Source organism: Staurois parvus, unplaced genomic scaffold (genome assembly GCF_062004578.1).
Source record: "Staurois parvus isolate SC_StPar_1 unplaced genomic scaffold, SC_StPar_1.0 ptg000237l, whole genome shotgun sequence".
Lineage (NCBI taxonomy): Eukaryota > Metazoa > Chordata > Amphibia > Anura > Ranidae > Staurois > Staurois parvus.
This window is the reverse complement of record NW_028318033.1, coordinates 5,518,337-5,533,442: the sequence shown is the minus strand read 5'-3', so window position 1 is coordinate 5,533,442 and position 15,106 is coordinate 5,518,337. Positions and strand designations below refer to the sequence as shown.

The window sequence follows — 15,106 nt, the reverse complement described above, 5'->3', positions numbered from 1 at the left end:
TTGTAAAAAAGAAAAAATGGCTTGTCCACTGTGATCCATTATGGATCCATTATGGATATATCTCCTCACTTTCTGTCCTGAAGATGCAACAGTGACAGAAAATCCCTACAAATGAAGGGAATTCCGTCTTAGACATTTGCTACCAGAACAAGTCCTTCCCTTGTCCAGGGTAAATGCAGATATCTATCTAACTGAACAACAGACATCAATAAACACCTCACAAAAGTTCTACACCTATCAAGAGTTCTACTCTATCAAAAAAAAAAAAAAGAAAACGTTCTGGTTATACATACACTATAGGCCCCATTCACACTGCTGTCCAGGGCCATACACCACTCAGCATATTTCTGCAGTGGGTTCAGACAGGTGTTTGCAATCTGCTGCAGTGGATTGCAAAAACCTGGTTATCTTCACTGCAGAAATAGGCTGATCTGACAGGTGTGTGGCCTTGGACAGCCATGTGAATGAGGCCTTAATGCTGGCCATGTATGGGTTGAATTCTTTCGAAAATCTTTTCTTAGAATTTCGCACTATTAGTGGGCCACAGCAATGGCCAATTTTCGAGCGCCTATCAAATTTAAGTGATCGGGAATGTTGGAAATTTCTTTCAAAACAAATTTCTAATCAATGATGGGAGAATCATGCCAGAAATGTAATCGAAGAAGAAATGCGCATGAGCTGTGACCTGGAAAGAAAAGAAACTTCTTGACCATGAAAATTTTTTTCTTTAGCAACATGAAGTGAAATGAAAGGCTTGGTTGGTCAAATTTCGAAACTCAATGGTGGCACCATCGGATTACAAAATGCAAGAAATTTCTGATTTTCTAAAGAAAATCTGTTTGGAATTCAACCCATGTTTGGCCTGCATAAAACTAGAAATTCACCAGACAGGTTTTTTTTTTTGGTGTCAATGTCTCCACTAGCTACACTCACCATCTGAATTTTTCCTAGTGACCATTGTCAGAGAGTAAACCTATCTAATAAGGACATAGACAGCAACAAAATCTTGACAGGGTTTCTAATTCTTCCCAGCTCTGTTCAAAACAAAAATTGTTTTGGCTATACATACTATATACTATATATAAATACACCTAACAATATAAAACAACAAATTAAGCAAATGACAAAAGGACAACTGAATATACCTTTATTGCAGCATTCATGTCTTGCAGGGCAGCAAATGTGTCCCCCATCTGTAAGTTCACAATCGCACGGCCTTCAAATCCTAGCAAGCTCTGTGGATTAATATCCAATGCTATCGTAAACTGGTTCCAGGCTTTCTGACAGGATCCCAGGGCCTACAAGGTAAGCACAGAGTTGGTTTTGACAAATGTAGAGAAATAACTCAAAGGCTCTACAAGGTCAAAGGCAATGTACAAAGAGGAATTTCTCATCACAACCAATCAGGGATTTTCTTTAAAGGAACATTGTTAACTTTCATCACTGTTGACATAAAAAAATATGTATTTTGGGAGCAACTTTCTAAGGTGGCAAAAGTGCATGTTACACCTCAAAGTTTTACTGTAGTAATGTCTCATTGTTAGTGGTGCTAAAATAAAGAAAGTAAAATGAATCCTTGCTTCATCACCATATCTGTTTATTTCTATATGTAAGGCAGCTTTACATTCATGCTTTTTTGTGTCTGGTAAAAGTTTAGAATGTTATGCTATTTATATAAATCATATATCTTATATTAGCAAAAGTATGCGTGTTTCAGAACGGCAATGTTGGGGCTGTGAGAGTATAGGGAGCTGTAGGTGTGATGGTGAAAGCAGGGGAGGATGAGGTTTAGAAACATTTGGCGACAAGGAGGGTGGTAATTCTACCTTCACACATCATACCGTCAGCGCCATTTTTTTATGCATTCACAAACTGGAGAGTTGCAGACCCATATTGGACTCGTGACCCAAATGAAAACAGATTTGCCTCCATTTACATCAGAATGACTCTGATCCATCACATTTAGGTCCAGGAAAAAAACTGAAAAGGCCACAGACCCCTTCTATTTTGTTTTACTGGACAGTCTCAGAAGTAGTTTCATGTGAACAGACACATATTTATTTACACCCACCTGCCCAAAGACTTACATGGAGCTTCCGATCAGATCTGCCTAAAAACTAAAAAGACCTGACTATACTGACGGTGTGCAAGGGATAATATGGTCCAATACTCAGGGTATTATTGTCAAGCATTAAACAGTAAAAGATCACAATTCTTTCACTGTGCTGGAAATTATCATTTGGTCACATGATCTCTGCTGATGGGAAATTGGGAGTTCATGTGGATTGTCTAACTGGCTGGTGTTGCCTGAAGACCAGAGGAACAGGGGTTATGTCTGATACATGTAACAATGTATACACACTGTGGTAGATATTAACTGCAGGGATATGAATTTGAATGAAAAATAATAGATTTGCAGCTCTCATCTTTAATCATTCTGCACAGCATGAGTTCCTACAACTTTGGAATATAAATTACAATGAATAGTAGATGGCTTTAAAAGACATTTACTGACAATTTGTGGTGCATTAAAAGACATCTTATTTACACTACGTAGAGAATGCAGACAAATGGTCCTTCTTTCAGGTCACTGGGTTTCTATGAAATACTTGTCAACAAGTGCTCTGCAATGTAATTACAACTTTCAAGCGAAACATGGTTTAAATGATGTGGAAATGGAAATCTGCAGAAGAGAAACACCCTGGAGCTACTGACTATAAGAGAATAGAAATATCTGAAAAGTAAAGGCTTTGATACTGTGGAGGTGGCACACTGATACTCTGATTTTTACTGGATTAACCCTATTTTGCTCCTACTTATGTAGCCTAAATTTAAAGCAAGACTCATGTCGTTAGTTGCCCGTCTTCTCCTAATGCATCATCACATCACTGATCATTTCTATAACCATTTCATTATTTATAGCTTAATGTTGTCAGTCCTAACTATGAAAACCTGAAGGAACAGTGGACCTCTCTTATTCTGGCCTTTCCTCATTTGACCTGTCTTGCAAGGGTGGACTCAAATGCACAAGCATAGCTCTCCAGATCAGAGAGAAATTTACTCCTCCCAACCACAACCACGAAACAGTGATCCCTACTGGGCTGCTTTTTTTTGAGTCAAGAAGCTTCCTTAATTTATTCCTAAGCTTAGGATGGATGCCAGGACATGAACAGTCCCAATGCAATGGCTTCTGGTGTAAATTATAGAAGATAGATCATGCAAAGATCTCCTCTCAAATGTAACATTCAGGAGGGGGTGAAAAAATAGTTTTTGGCTTACTGTAAAAATCTTTTTTTTTTGAGTACATTATGGAACACATTTGAAGTATTAAGGTACTAGGGCTATGCTGCTGTCTGTAGGAGATTGTCACTGGCAAACATGAGTTGTAAGAACAGCCTAGTAGAATCCCTCCCATTTCTCAGTTTTATAACTAGCAGTAGTAGAAGTGGGTCATAAGAAACAGAGAAGACGGAGCTGTGCTCTGTAATGAACTCCAAGAAAAGTAAAAAATCCTATTTTCGTAATCGTATATTACAGGATATGTGACAAGTACTCAGTTACATCCAACACAGGAGTGGGCTACACAGAAAACAAAAGCTAACCGGCCAGCAAGAACCAACAGGTTACCAGAGAGGGCTCTACAAATTACAGTACCATTTGAACAACTTTACAACCAAAGCCAACATCAGCGGAGGCCTGGACTTCCACCTGGTAAAACTTAATGAACAGGTGACAGGCTTGCAAATATGAGAAATAGATGCCTGATTCTTCAAAGCCGAAGAAGCACTAACCAGTATGGTGAAGTGCACTTCAACAGGGAAGCGGCAAACCATGCCTTGCATTGAATTGCCTTGAAGAAGGCCAACATCAGCCACAAAACCATCATGCAAAAGCCAGGTGGCTCCTGGACAGCAGAGTCTGAATGTGGACAATGATTAGGTTTGAATAGGAAAACTTGCATCATCTTATTTTCAGTGACAATGACTATGAACCTGTGAGAGAGGAGCTACATCAGTGTGTAAGTCCCCCAATTTTTTTGTGGGAGAGTTGTACAGTTTAACAACATGAAGGAGGGTGGAGGAAGAGATTAAAATTTCAGTTTGCAGTCTCTGTATACAATACTCTAAACCTGATGGCACCTGATGACCTGATTGGATGCTAGGGCCAGCAGACTTCCTTCTACTCTGACAACTTTGACAAAAAGGGAGTCCCCTCATTCTGAGGAGGAATGGCTTGTGGATTTTGAAAAAGACATACACTGTATGTGTTTCTTGCACATACACACAAACAAAAAAAAATTTAAAAATTACCGACAATCTTGTATATATAATTACAAATCACCAATGCCAAATTATCTTTGGCATTGATGATATGTAAGTATATATACAAGATTGTCGGTAAGTTTTAATGAATAATTTTTATTTTTTTTTGGATATGGGGTTGATTTGTTTGATTGCTATTTTTGTGCATCTCTCCTTTTCCCTATCTTTCCTTCCTTCTTTTTTCCTATCACTAATGACCTGGTCTCGCCATAGACACGACACTCATGCATCAATAAGGATCAAAATGGTATCCTTAAGTTTAGGAGCTATGTCAGTAGAAAGAGACAGTACCAGGTCAAGAACAGACAATCCTCATCCTTCTCAGTGGAATGCGCAGAAGTAGCTGCAGATTGAGGAAAATTAAAGATGGACGTGTGAGGGTTAGGCTTTCAGCCACTGTGTTCTATGACAGGTAACATGGTTTCCCCTTAAACTCAGACACTGCAGCAAAAACTCCTCTTTTGATAAGAAGAAGAAGACACCACTAATCCTTCCGTCCACTGATGCCGAAAAGGCTTTTGACTGTGTAAATTGGACTTTCCTACTCGAGACTCTATCGGCATTCCTGACTCATTCCTGACTCTATTCAACTCCCACTGCCATGGTCAAAGTGAATGGTTTTTATTCTAAACCTTTCGCCATTGGCATTGGCACAAGACAGGGTTGTCCCATTTCTCTGCTCTTATTTGTTCTCTAATTGGAAAGCTTATTACAGCATGTCCAGAATAACCCGAATATTAAAGGTTTGGAAAACCAACAAGTATCATCATAAAATCGCAGCATACTCTGAGATCTGCTTTTTTATATCTCTGACCCAATTATTTCATTACCTGTCTTACTTAATAGAACTCCGCACCTATGGACAATTTTAAAGTAAACATGCAAAAAAATCAGGAGGCACTTAATGTCACCCTCACCTTGCAGGCACTCACTAACCTTTCTAGTAATTTTCCATTTCACCGGGCCCCACAACCCATTCAATATCTGGGCACTAAAATCCCATCCAATCTCCAATGCATTTTTAAGTTAAACTTTCATCCTTTACTATCTACCTTGTCATCAGACCTGGAGAAATGGAAATCTTTAGCCATCTCCTGGTCTGGTAGCTGCAATGTTCTTAAAATGAACATCATGTCACAACTTCTATATCTCCTGCAGCTTTCACCCAATAAAATATTACAATCCGATCAGCCTTCATTAAATACATCTGGCAGAGAAAATCATCTTGCCTCCAAAAGGACTCTTCTACAGAGACCCAAACTAAAAGGCAGAATAGGCCTCCTAGATCCTGCCTTATACTGTACTGCGGTACACATGATCGGTTGGTGCAGGCACTTCTACAAGCTTTGCATCTCTCTGGAACAGGAATCAGTACCATTTCCCATAGTTGGCCTTCCCTAGGCAGGAGTTAAACTCACTCGTCTCCATCAATCCCATTCTTTGATAGAACTGATATTATTAGAACTTAACGGGTATTTTAAATTAGTAGATATAATCAGTTTTCCTTACACAACGACGCCCATTATAAGCCACCCACATTTCGCCCCAGGCTATTTGTAAATCACTGTTATCCTCATATAGTATCGTGCTTGACTTATCATCCCAACAGGATCCTCCATATCTTTCCAAATGGGAAAAGGACCTGAATATCACATTTACAGACGATCAGAAGAACCATATACTTTTCTTTGCATACAAATCTTTCTTTTGTAGCAAATACCAAGAAACTGCATATAAAATCCTATCACGGTAGTACAGGACCCTCTCTGTTTTAGCACCCATGTTTCCTGGACACAGCCAGCCATTCGCGTTGGCAATGCGGAGGCCAGGTTGGTACAATATTTCATACCTTTTGGGACTGTCCCAATATTTGGCCTTCACAAAGTAACGGATGTCTTCATTTTTTACAAACCTGCTGCAGTGCTTCTTAACTTAACCCCTATGTCCAGTAAGAGATACCACAAGTCACTACTAAAGCATTGACTGAATGCTGCCATGGCCTGCATCCCAAGCATGTGGAAACAACAATATCCACCTACCATCTCTCAATGGTTCACAAGGGGGAATGACATCCAACACATGGAGCATTTGAATGCTGCACAACACGTGATGACTTTATTGTGACTTGTTTTACTATTCAGATAAATACTTATCTTTTTCCTAACCTGCAAGCATTTTCTGCATTGGAACTGATTTGAGGATCCATTGCCCCGCCGTGGACCCCTGCCCTTTCCATTCTCCCCTTCCCCCTTCCTCCTTTTCTCATCTTCCCTCCCCCATCAGACACCCTAGGGTCATTCTTCCCATTAAAAATATTTCAAAATGTTTTCTGGTGTGCGTTGATACCACTAGTATGACTACACGGAGGCCGTACTGTATGTACAGGTTCTGAATCTTGTACTTTACCTGAACTCCGTACACTAGCCGCTATTTTAAGGTGTATGTACATTAAATTTTGTCATATTCAAACTTTTTAGCTTTACATCAAAGGGGATATTAATCCTATGGGTCTTTGAGTACACATTTTACCAACCCTGTATGAATTAGATGATAGGTTTTAAAAAGAAATGGGTAAGTAACTTAAAACAATGTACTCGAACGATGATGAATTTGCTGATTAATGAACACAGAAAATGTCTGATCTGATTAGATAATGAGAGAGATTTAATTACAACAAGCTCTCACCTTTTAAATCCTCTCCTCAGCTTGCTGAACATGAGAACAATATCAAGCTCCACTTAAGAGCCACTTAGATAAATTTATGAAGGATAAACTAGTGGCAAAGGAGAAGAAATTCTGGAAGGACAAATTGGCCTTCCAGGAGTGAAGAGCATATAAATGGAACACACGAAATAGATATGTAGGGGATATATCAGAACTATGCAGAGCAATGAAGGAGATAGAGGTTCTTTATCATCTCTTAACTCATCTACAGTGCTCAGTATAAATGAGTACACCCCTTTTGAAAGGCAAGATTTTAATCAATATCTCAATGAACACAAGAACAATTTCCAAAATGTTCACAAAACTGAGTTTTATAGAACATTTGTTTAGCTAATTACATGAAAGTAAGGTTAAAAATATAACCTAGACTACAAAATCTTCAGTTCTAGTCAAATTAGTTGATGCAAAAATGAATACACCCCACAACAAAAACTACTACATCTAGTATTTTGAATGACCTCCATGATTTGTGAAGACAGCACCAAGTCTTCTAGGCATGGAATGGACAAGTTGGTGACACATTGCAACATCTATCTTTTTCCATTCTTCAAGAACGACCTCTTTTAGAGCCTGGATGCTGGATGGAGAGTGATGCTCAACTTGTCTCTTCAGAATTCTCCATAGGTGTTTGATTGGGTTCAGAAAAGGAGACATACTTGGCCACTGAATCACTTTCACCCTGTTCTCCAGAAATGCAACAGTGGCCTTAGATGTGTGTATTGGATCATTGTCATGTTGGAAAAATACACAAATGACCAAGAGCACGGATTGTTGGTAGCATCTTCTCTTTCAATACAGAGGAGTACATCTGTGAATTCATGATACCATCAATGAAATACAGCTCCCCTACACTAGCAGCACTCATGCAGCCCTACAGAAGGACACTGCCACCACCATGTTTCACTGTAAGCACCATGCATTTTTCTCTGTACCATACAGTTTTGAAGCCATCAGTTCCAAAAACATGTATCTTGGTCTCATCACTCCAGAGTACAGAGTCCCAGTAGTCTTCTTTTTAAGCATGGGCCCTGGCAAATTCTAGGTGGACTTTTTTGTGCATAGGCTTTAGGAGAGGCTTTCTTTGTGGATGGCACCCATGCATGCCATTCCTCTGCAGTGTATGCCGTATTGTGTCATGGGAAGCAATTACCCCAGTTTTGTTTTCTACTTCTTTAGCTAACTGTAGTGAACTTGCATGGCGATTTTCTTCAGACTTTCTCATCAGAAGACGCTCCTGACGAGGTGTTGACTTCTGTGGATGGCCTGGTCTCTGTGAGATGGTTGCAATTCCATTTTTGTTAATTTTTGTACCACTTTTGCTACAGTATTCTGACTGATAAGCTTTTCTGATTTTCTTGTAGCCTTCATCTTTCCTATGTAAAGAAAGTATTTCTTTCTCAGGCCTTGTGACATTTCTCTTTCATGTGGTGCCATTTCTGACAGCATGAAATGGGAAGGGTTTTTTTTTTGTTAAGTAACACCCTTTTTTTTTTCAACTGCCTACTGGAAACCTGTTTCATGAATAATTAGACTCACCTGTAGTTGAATTCTTGTTAATTAGGATTTTGTTGTCTAAACTTTAGCTTAGCTCCTAAGACATTCATTGGGGTGTATTCATTTTTGCAACATGGTTTTGAATGAATTTGTTAGGAAAAATACTTTGTGTGTGCAAATTAACAAATCTTGTTTGCAATCAATAGCCCGCATTTGTGTGAGCATTTTGTAGTATAGTGTCCCACAGAAAATACTGATTCTGAAAGGAAAGTAAAGGTTTACTGACAAATCTGTTGGGGTGTACTCACTTATGCTGAGCATTGTAGATCCGCTTCTTCACAGGCTACTTCTACTTTCTTCAAGTGACTGCTGCCCGATAACAGGCATGACACATGTCAAAAAATGTACTACTGAGGCCACTCCCTCATCTCACACTTTAGACAATCGGTCTTCTGGGTCTTTTTCTGCTATGGGTACAGGTAACTTACGTGATGACTCTGTTTCTCGCCCTTTGGGGCTTCCTGGTAATGTTTCTCACTAGAGATGAGCGAAGTATTCAAAAATTCGATTCGACTGATTCGGCGAATTCGTGGAAAAATTTTGATTCGAGTCGAATATATTCGCTGCGAATTTAACTTATAAAAGGGTGTTTCTAGGCTTCAGAGAGCCTTTATATTAGTGCAGAACACTGTACCTTTAATTTAAATGCCCTTGGAGTCTGCTGGGGAAGAGAAATAATACTGACAGTCAGTATGACATGCAGATGAGTGCCGTCGATCTTAGAATCACTGCACACTTCACTCATTTGGGCAGTCACGGGGCCAAAACCAGAGTGTGGAGCCACAGTGTGGCGGTGGAGGCAGCAGCAATGGGAGGCCATACAGCACCCTATGACAAAAATGGAAACCACCAGCAGTGTGAGGAGACCTGAAAGTGGCACATGGCAGAGTGTGGCGATGGAGACAGCAGCAATGGGAGGCCGTACAGGGACCCATGACACACTCTGGACCTGGCAGCAGCATGAGGAGGCGGTACAGGGGCCCATGACAGATTACGGGCCTGGCAGCAGCATGAGGAGTCGGTACGGGGGCCCATGGCAGATTAGGGGCCTGGCAGCAGCTATGGGAGGCCCGTAATCTGCCAGCACCCTATGACAAAAAAATGGAACACACCAGCAGTGTGAGGAGACCTGAAAGTGGCACATGGCAGAGTGTGGCGATGGAGACAGCAGCAATGGGAGGCCGTACAGGGACCCATGAGAGACTCTGGACCTGGCAGCAGCATGAGGAGGCGGTATAGGGGCCCATGGCAGATTAGGGGCCTGGCAGCAGCTATGTGAGGCCCGTAATCTGCCAGCACCCTATGACAAAAAATGGAACACACCAGCAGTGTGAGGAGACCTGAAAGTGGCACATGGCAGAGTGTGGCGATGGAGACAGCAGCAATGGGAGGCCGTACAGGGACCCATGAGAGACTCTGGACTTCGCAGCAGCATGAGGAGGCGGTATAGGGGCCCATGGCAGATTAGGGGCCTGGCAGCAGCTATGGGAGGCCCGTAATCTGCCAGCACCCTATGACAAAAAATGGAACACACCAGCAGTGTGAGGAGACCTGAAAGTGGCACATGTTTGGGGCATGATTCATGGCGGATTTAGTCAGTTGTGTCAGGAACTGGTGGTTTGAAATCCAGACTAATCCACGCCTGATTCATTTTCACAAACATGAGTCTCTCCACACTTTGGGTGGACAGTCGTGTCCTCCGCGGAGTTGCAATACCTCCTGCCGCACTAAACACGCGCTCCGATGCCACGCTACTGGCCGGGCATGACAGCCTTTCAAGGGCAAATTCAGCTAGTTGGGGCCAAAGGTCAAGTTTCGTTGCCCAGTAGTCAAGGGGATTGTCTACCTCGGTTGGCAGGGTGCTGTCCAAGTAGGCCTAAGCCTGTTGTTTGAGGTCCTGCTCCAGGTCCACCTGATGATGCTGCTGCTGCTGCTGCTGCGGCTGGTTAGTAGTTTCCTCACTGCGCTGGTGAAGAAAGCTACTCATCATCGACTGCAGACTGAGGCAGCTGCTGCTGGTGGAGCTGCCACTGCTCCTACCACCCCACCCCTCCCCTGCTGCCATGGCAGGGGAACGCGAGCGCACAGGGCCCACAGTGTCTGAGGATGGATGTTGGCACAGACAGGCAGAGACCAGCTGACTACATAGGTGGTTTTTATAGTACGTTATTTTGGTCTCCCTCTCCGCAGGTGTGAAAAAGGCCACCATTTTTGAACGGTAGCGAGGGTCCAACAAGGTGGACAGCCAAAAGTCATCCCTCTGTCTGATGGTTATTATTCGGCTGTCGGTACGCAAGCAAGCGAGCATGCTATGGGCCATTTGTGCCAAGGAATGCGAGGGACTCCCTGCCTCCATCTCCACAGCATAGTGCCACGGTGCGTCTGGGTCCTCTGTCTCCTCTTCCTCCTCCTCTACCAGATGCTCCTGCTCCTCCACTCCTGTCCGCTGAGTGGAAAAACCACCCATTTCACTCAATAATTCCTGAGCACCAATGTCCTCCTCTACCTCCTCCTCTTCTTCCTGTCCTGCCCCCACAGGGGTCATGTGGCGTTGAGATCTGTGCGCCACGTCTACAGCACCCTGACCAGCCATTGTTAACAGCATTTGTTCCAGGACGTGCAACAGAGGAATGACGTCGTTCATCCCATAGTCCTGCCGACTCACGAATAGCGTGGCCTCCTCAAAGGGCCTGAGCAAGCGCAGGTGTCACGCATGAGCTGCCAATGGCTGACATCTAAGTTACACAGGGAGTACCTTTATCCGCTTTTAACATCAGGAAATCTGTGATGGCCTTTTGATGTTCGTAAAGGCGGTCTAACATATGTAGGGTTGAATTCCACCTTGTTGCAACGTCACAGCATGAGCAGTCGGTACGGGGGCCCATGGCAGATTACGGGCCTGGCAGCATCAATGGGAGGCCCGTAATCTGCCAGCACCCTATGACAAAAAATGTAACACACCAGCAGTGTGAGGAGATCTGAAAGTGGCACATGGCAGAGTGTGGCGATGGAGACAGCAGCAATGGGAGGCCGTACAGGGACCCATGACACACTCTGGACCTGGCAGCAGCATGAAGAGGCGGTACAGGGGCCCATGGCAGATTACGGGCCTGGAAGCAGCAATGGGAGGCCCGTAATCTGCCAGCACCCTATGACAAAAAATGGAACACACCAGCAGTGTGTGAGGAGACCTGAAAGTGGCACATGGCAGAGTGTGGCGATGGAGACAGCAGCAATGGGAGGCCGTACAGGGACCCATGACAGACTCTGGACTTGGCAGCAGCATGAGGAGGCGGTATAGGGGCCCATGGCAGATTAGGGGCCTGGCAGCAGCTATGGGAGGCCCGTAATCTGCCAGCACCCTATGTCAAAAAATTGAACACACCAGCAGTGTGAGGAGACCTGAAAGTGGCACATGGCATGAGACACTGTGGACCTGGCAGCAGCATGAGGAGGCGGTACAGGGGCCCATGGCAGATTAGGGGCCTGGCAGCAGCTATGGAAGGCCCGTAATCTGCCAGCACCCTATGTCAAAAAATTGAACACACCAGCAGTGTGTGAGGAGACCTGAAAGTGGCACATGGCAGAGTGTGGCGATGGAGACAGCAGCAATGGGAGGCCGTACAGGGACCCATGAGAGACTCTGGACTTGGCAGCAGCATGAGGAGGCGGTATAGGGGCCCATGGCAGATTAGGGGCCTGGCAGCAGCTATGGGAGGCCCGTAATCTGCCAGCACCCTATGTCAAAAAATTGAACACACCAGCAGTGTGTGAGGAGACCTGAAAGTGGCACATGGCAGAGTGTGGCGATGGAGACAGCAGCAATGGGAGGCCGTACAGGGACCCATGACAGACTCTGGACTTGGCAGCAGCATGAGGAGGCGGTATAGGGGCCCATGGCAGATTAGGGGCCTGGCAGCAGCTATGGGATGCCCGTAATCTGCCAGCACCCTATGTCAAAAAATTGAACACACCAGCAGTGTGAGGAGACCTGAAAGTGGCACATGGCAGAGTGTGGCGATGGAGACAGCAGCAATGGGAGGCCGTACAGGGACCCATGAGAGACTCTGGACTTGGCAGTAGCATGAGGAGGCGGTATAGGGGCCCATGGCAGATTAGGGGCCTGGCAGCAGCTATGGGAGGCCCGTAATCTGCCAGCACCCTATGTCAAAAAATTGAACACACCAGCAGTGTGAGGAGACCTGAAAGTGGCACATGGCATGAGACACTGTGGACCTGGCAGCAGCATGAGGAGGCGGTACAGGGGCCAATGGCAGATTAGGGGCCTGGCAGCAGCTATGGGAGGCCCGTAATCTGCCAGCACCCTATGTCAAAAAATTGAACACACCAGCAGTGTGTGAGGAGACCTGAAAGTGGCACATGGCAGAGTGTGGCGATGGAGACAGCAGCAATGGGAGGCCGTACAGGGACCCATGACAGACTCTGGACTTGGCAGCAGCATGAGGAGGCGGTATAGGGGCCCATGGCAGATTAGGGGCCTGGCAGCAGCTATGGGAGGCCCGTAATCTGCCAGCACCCTATGTCAAAAAATTGAACACACCAGCAGTGTGAGGAGACCTGAAAGTGGCACATGGCAGAGTGTGGCGATGGAGACAGCAGCAATGGGAGGCCGTACAGGGACCCATGAGAGACTCTGGACTTCGCAGCAGCATGAGGAGGCGGTATAGGGGCCCATGGCAGATTAGGGGCCTGGCAGCAGCTATGGGAGACCCGTAATCTGCCAGCACCCTATGTCAAAAAATTGAACACACCAGCAGTGTGAGGAGACCTGAAAGTGGCACATGGCATGAGACACTGTGGACCTGGCAGCAGCATGAGGAGGCGGTACAGGGGCCCATGGCACATTAGGGGCCTGGCAGCAGCTATGGGAGGCCCGTAATCTGCCAGCACCCTATGTCAAAAAATTGAACACACCAGCAGTGTGTGAGGAGACCTGAAAGTGGCACATGGCAGAGTGTGGCGATGGAGACAGCAGCAATGGGAGGCCGTACAGGGACCCATGACAGACTCTGGACTTGGCAGCAGCATGAGGAGGCGGTATAGGGGCCCATGGCAGATTAGGGGCCTGGCAGCAGCTATGGGAGGCCCGTAATCTGCCAGCACCCTATGTCAAAAAATTGAACACACCAGCAGTGTGTGAGGAGACCTGAAAGTGGCACATGGCAGAGTGTGGCGATGGAGACAGCAGCAATGGGAGGCCGTACAGGGACCCATGAGAGACTCTGGACTTGGAAGCAGCATGAGGAGGCGGTATAGGGGCCCATGGCAGATTAGGGGCCTGGCAGCAGCTATGGGAGGCCCGTAATCTGCCAGCACCCTATGTCAAAAAATTGAACACACCAGCAGTGTGAGGAGACCTGAAAGTGGCACATGGCATGAGACACTGTGGACCTGGCAGCAGCATGAGGAGGCAGTACAGGGGCCCATGGCAGATTAGGGGCCTGGCAGCAGCTATGGGAGGCCCGTAATCTGCCAGCACCCTATGTCAAAAAATTGAACACACCAGCAGTGTGTGAGGAGACCTGAAAGTGGCACATGGCAGAGTGTGGCGATGGAGACAGCAGCAATGGGAGGCCGTACAGGGACCCATGACAGACTCTGGACTTGGCAGCAGCATGAGGAGGCGGTATAGGGGCCCATGGCAGATTAGGGGCCTGGCAGCAGCTATGGGAGGCCCGTAATCTGCCAGCACCCTATGTCAAAAAATTGAACACACCAGCAGTGTGAGGAGACCTGAAAGTGGCACATGGCAGAGTGTGGCGATGGAGACAGCAGCAATGGGAGGCCGTACAGGGACCCATGAGAGACTCTGGACTTCGCAGCAGCATGAGGAGGCGGTATAGGGGCCCATGGCAGATTAGGGGCCTGGCAGCAGCTATGGGAGGCCCGTAATCTGCCAGCACCCTATGTCAAAAAATTGAACACACCAGCAGTGTGAGGAGACCTGAAAGTGGCACATGGCATGAGACACTGTGGACCTGGCAGCAGCATGAGGAGGCGGTACAGGGGCCCATGGCACATTAGGGGCCTGGCAGCAGCTATGGGAGGCCCGTAATCTGCCAGCACCCTATGTCAAAAAATTGAACACACCAGCAGTGTGTGAGGAGACCTGAAAGTGGCACATGGCAGAGTGTGGCGATGGAGACAGCAGCAATGGGAGGCCGTAATGGGACCCATGACAGACTCTGGACTTGGCAGCAGCATGAGGAGGCGGTATAGGGGCCCATGGCAGATTACGGGCCTGGCAGCAGCTACGGGAGGCCCGTAATCTGCCAGCACCCTATGTCAAAAAATTGAACACACCAGCAGTGTGAGGAGACCTGAAAGTGGCACATGGCATGAGACACTGTGGACCTGGCAGCAGCATGAGGAGGCGGTACAGGGGCCCATGGCAGATTAGGGGCCTGGCAGCAGCTATGGGAGGCCCGTAATCTGCCAGCACCCTATGTCAAAAAATTGAACACACCAGCAGTGTGTGAGGAGAC

The 15,106-nt window shown here is 45.8% G+C and overlaps 1 protein-coding gene across 1 annotated transcript in view; it reads right to left on the bottom strand.

Moving 5' to 3' along the window:
• The window catches only part of TTC6 (tetratricopeptide repeat domain 6), a 247,165-nt gene that overhangs the window by 18,358 nt on the left and 213,701 nt on the right, over positions 1-15,106 (bottom strand). Inside the window, exon 28 of the mRNA XM_089680254.1 lies at positions 1,146-1,298. Within this exon, the coding sequence (XP_089536380.1) occupies positions 1,146-1,298 (153 nt within the window). The remainder of the gene's footprint in view (positions 1-1,145; positions 1,299-15,106) is intronic.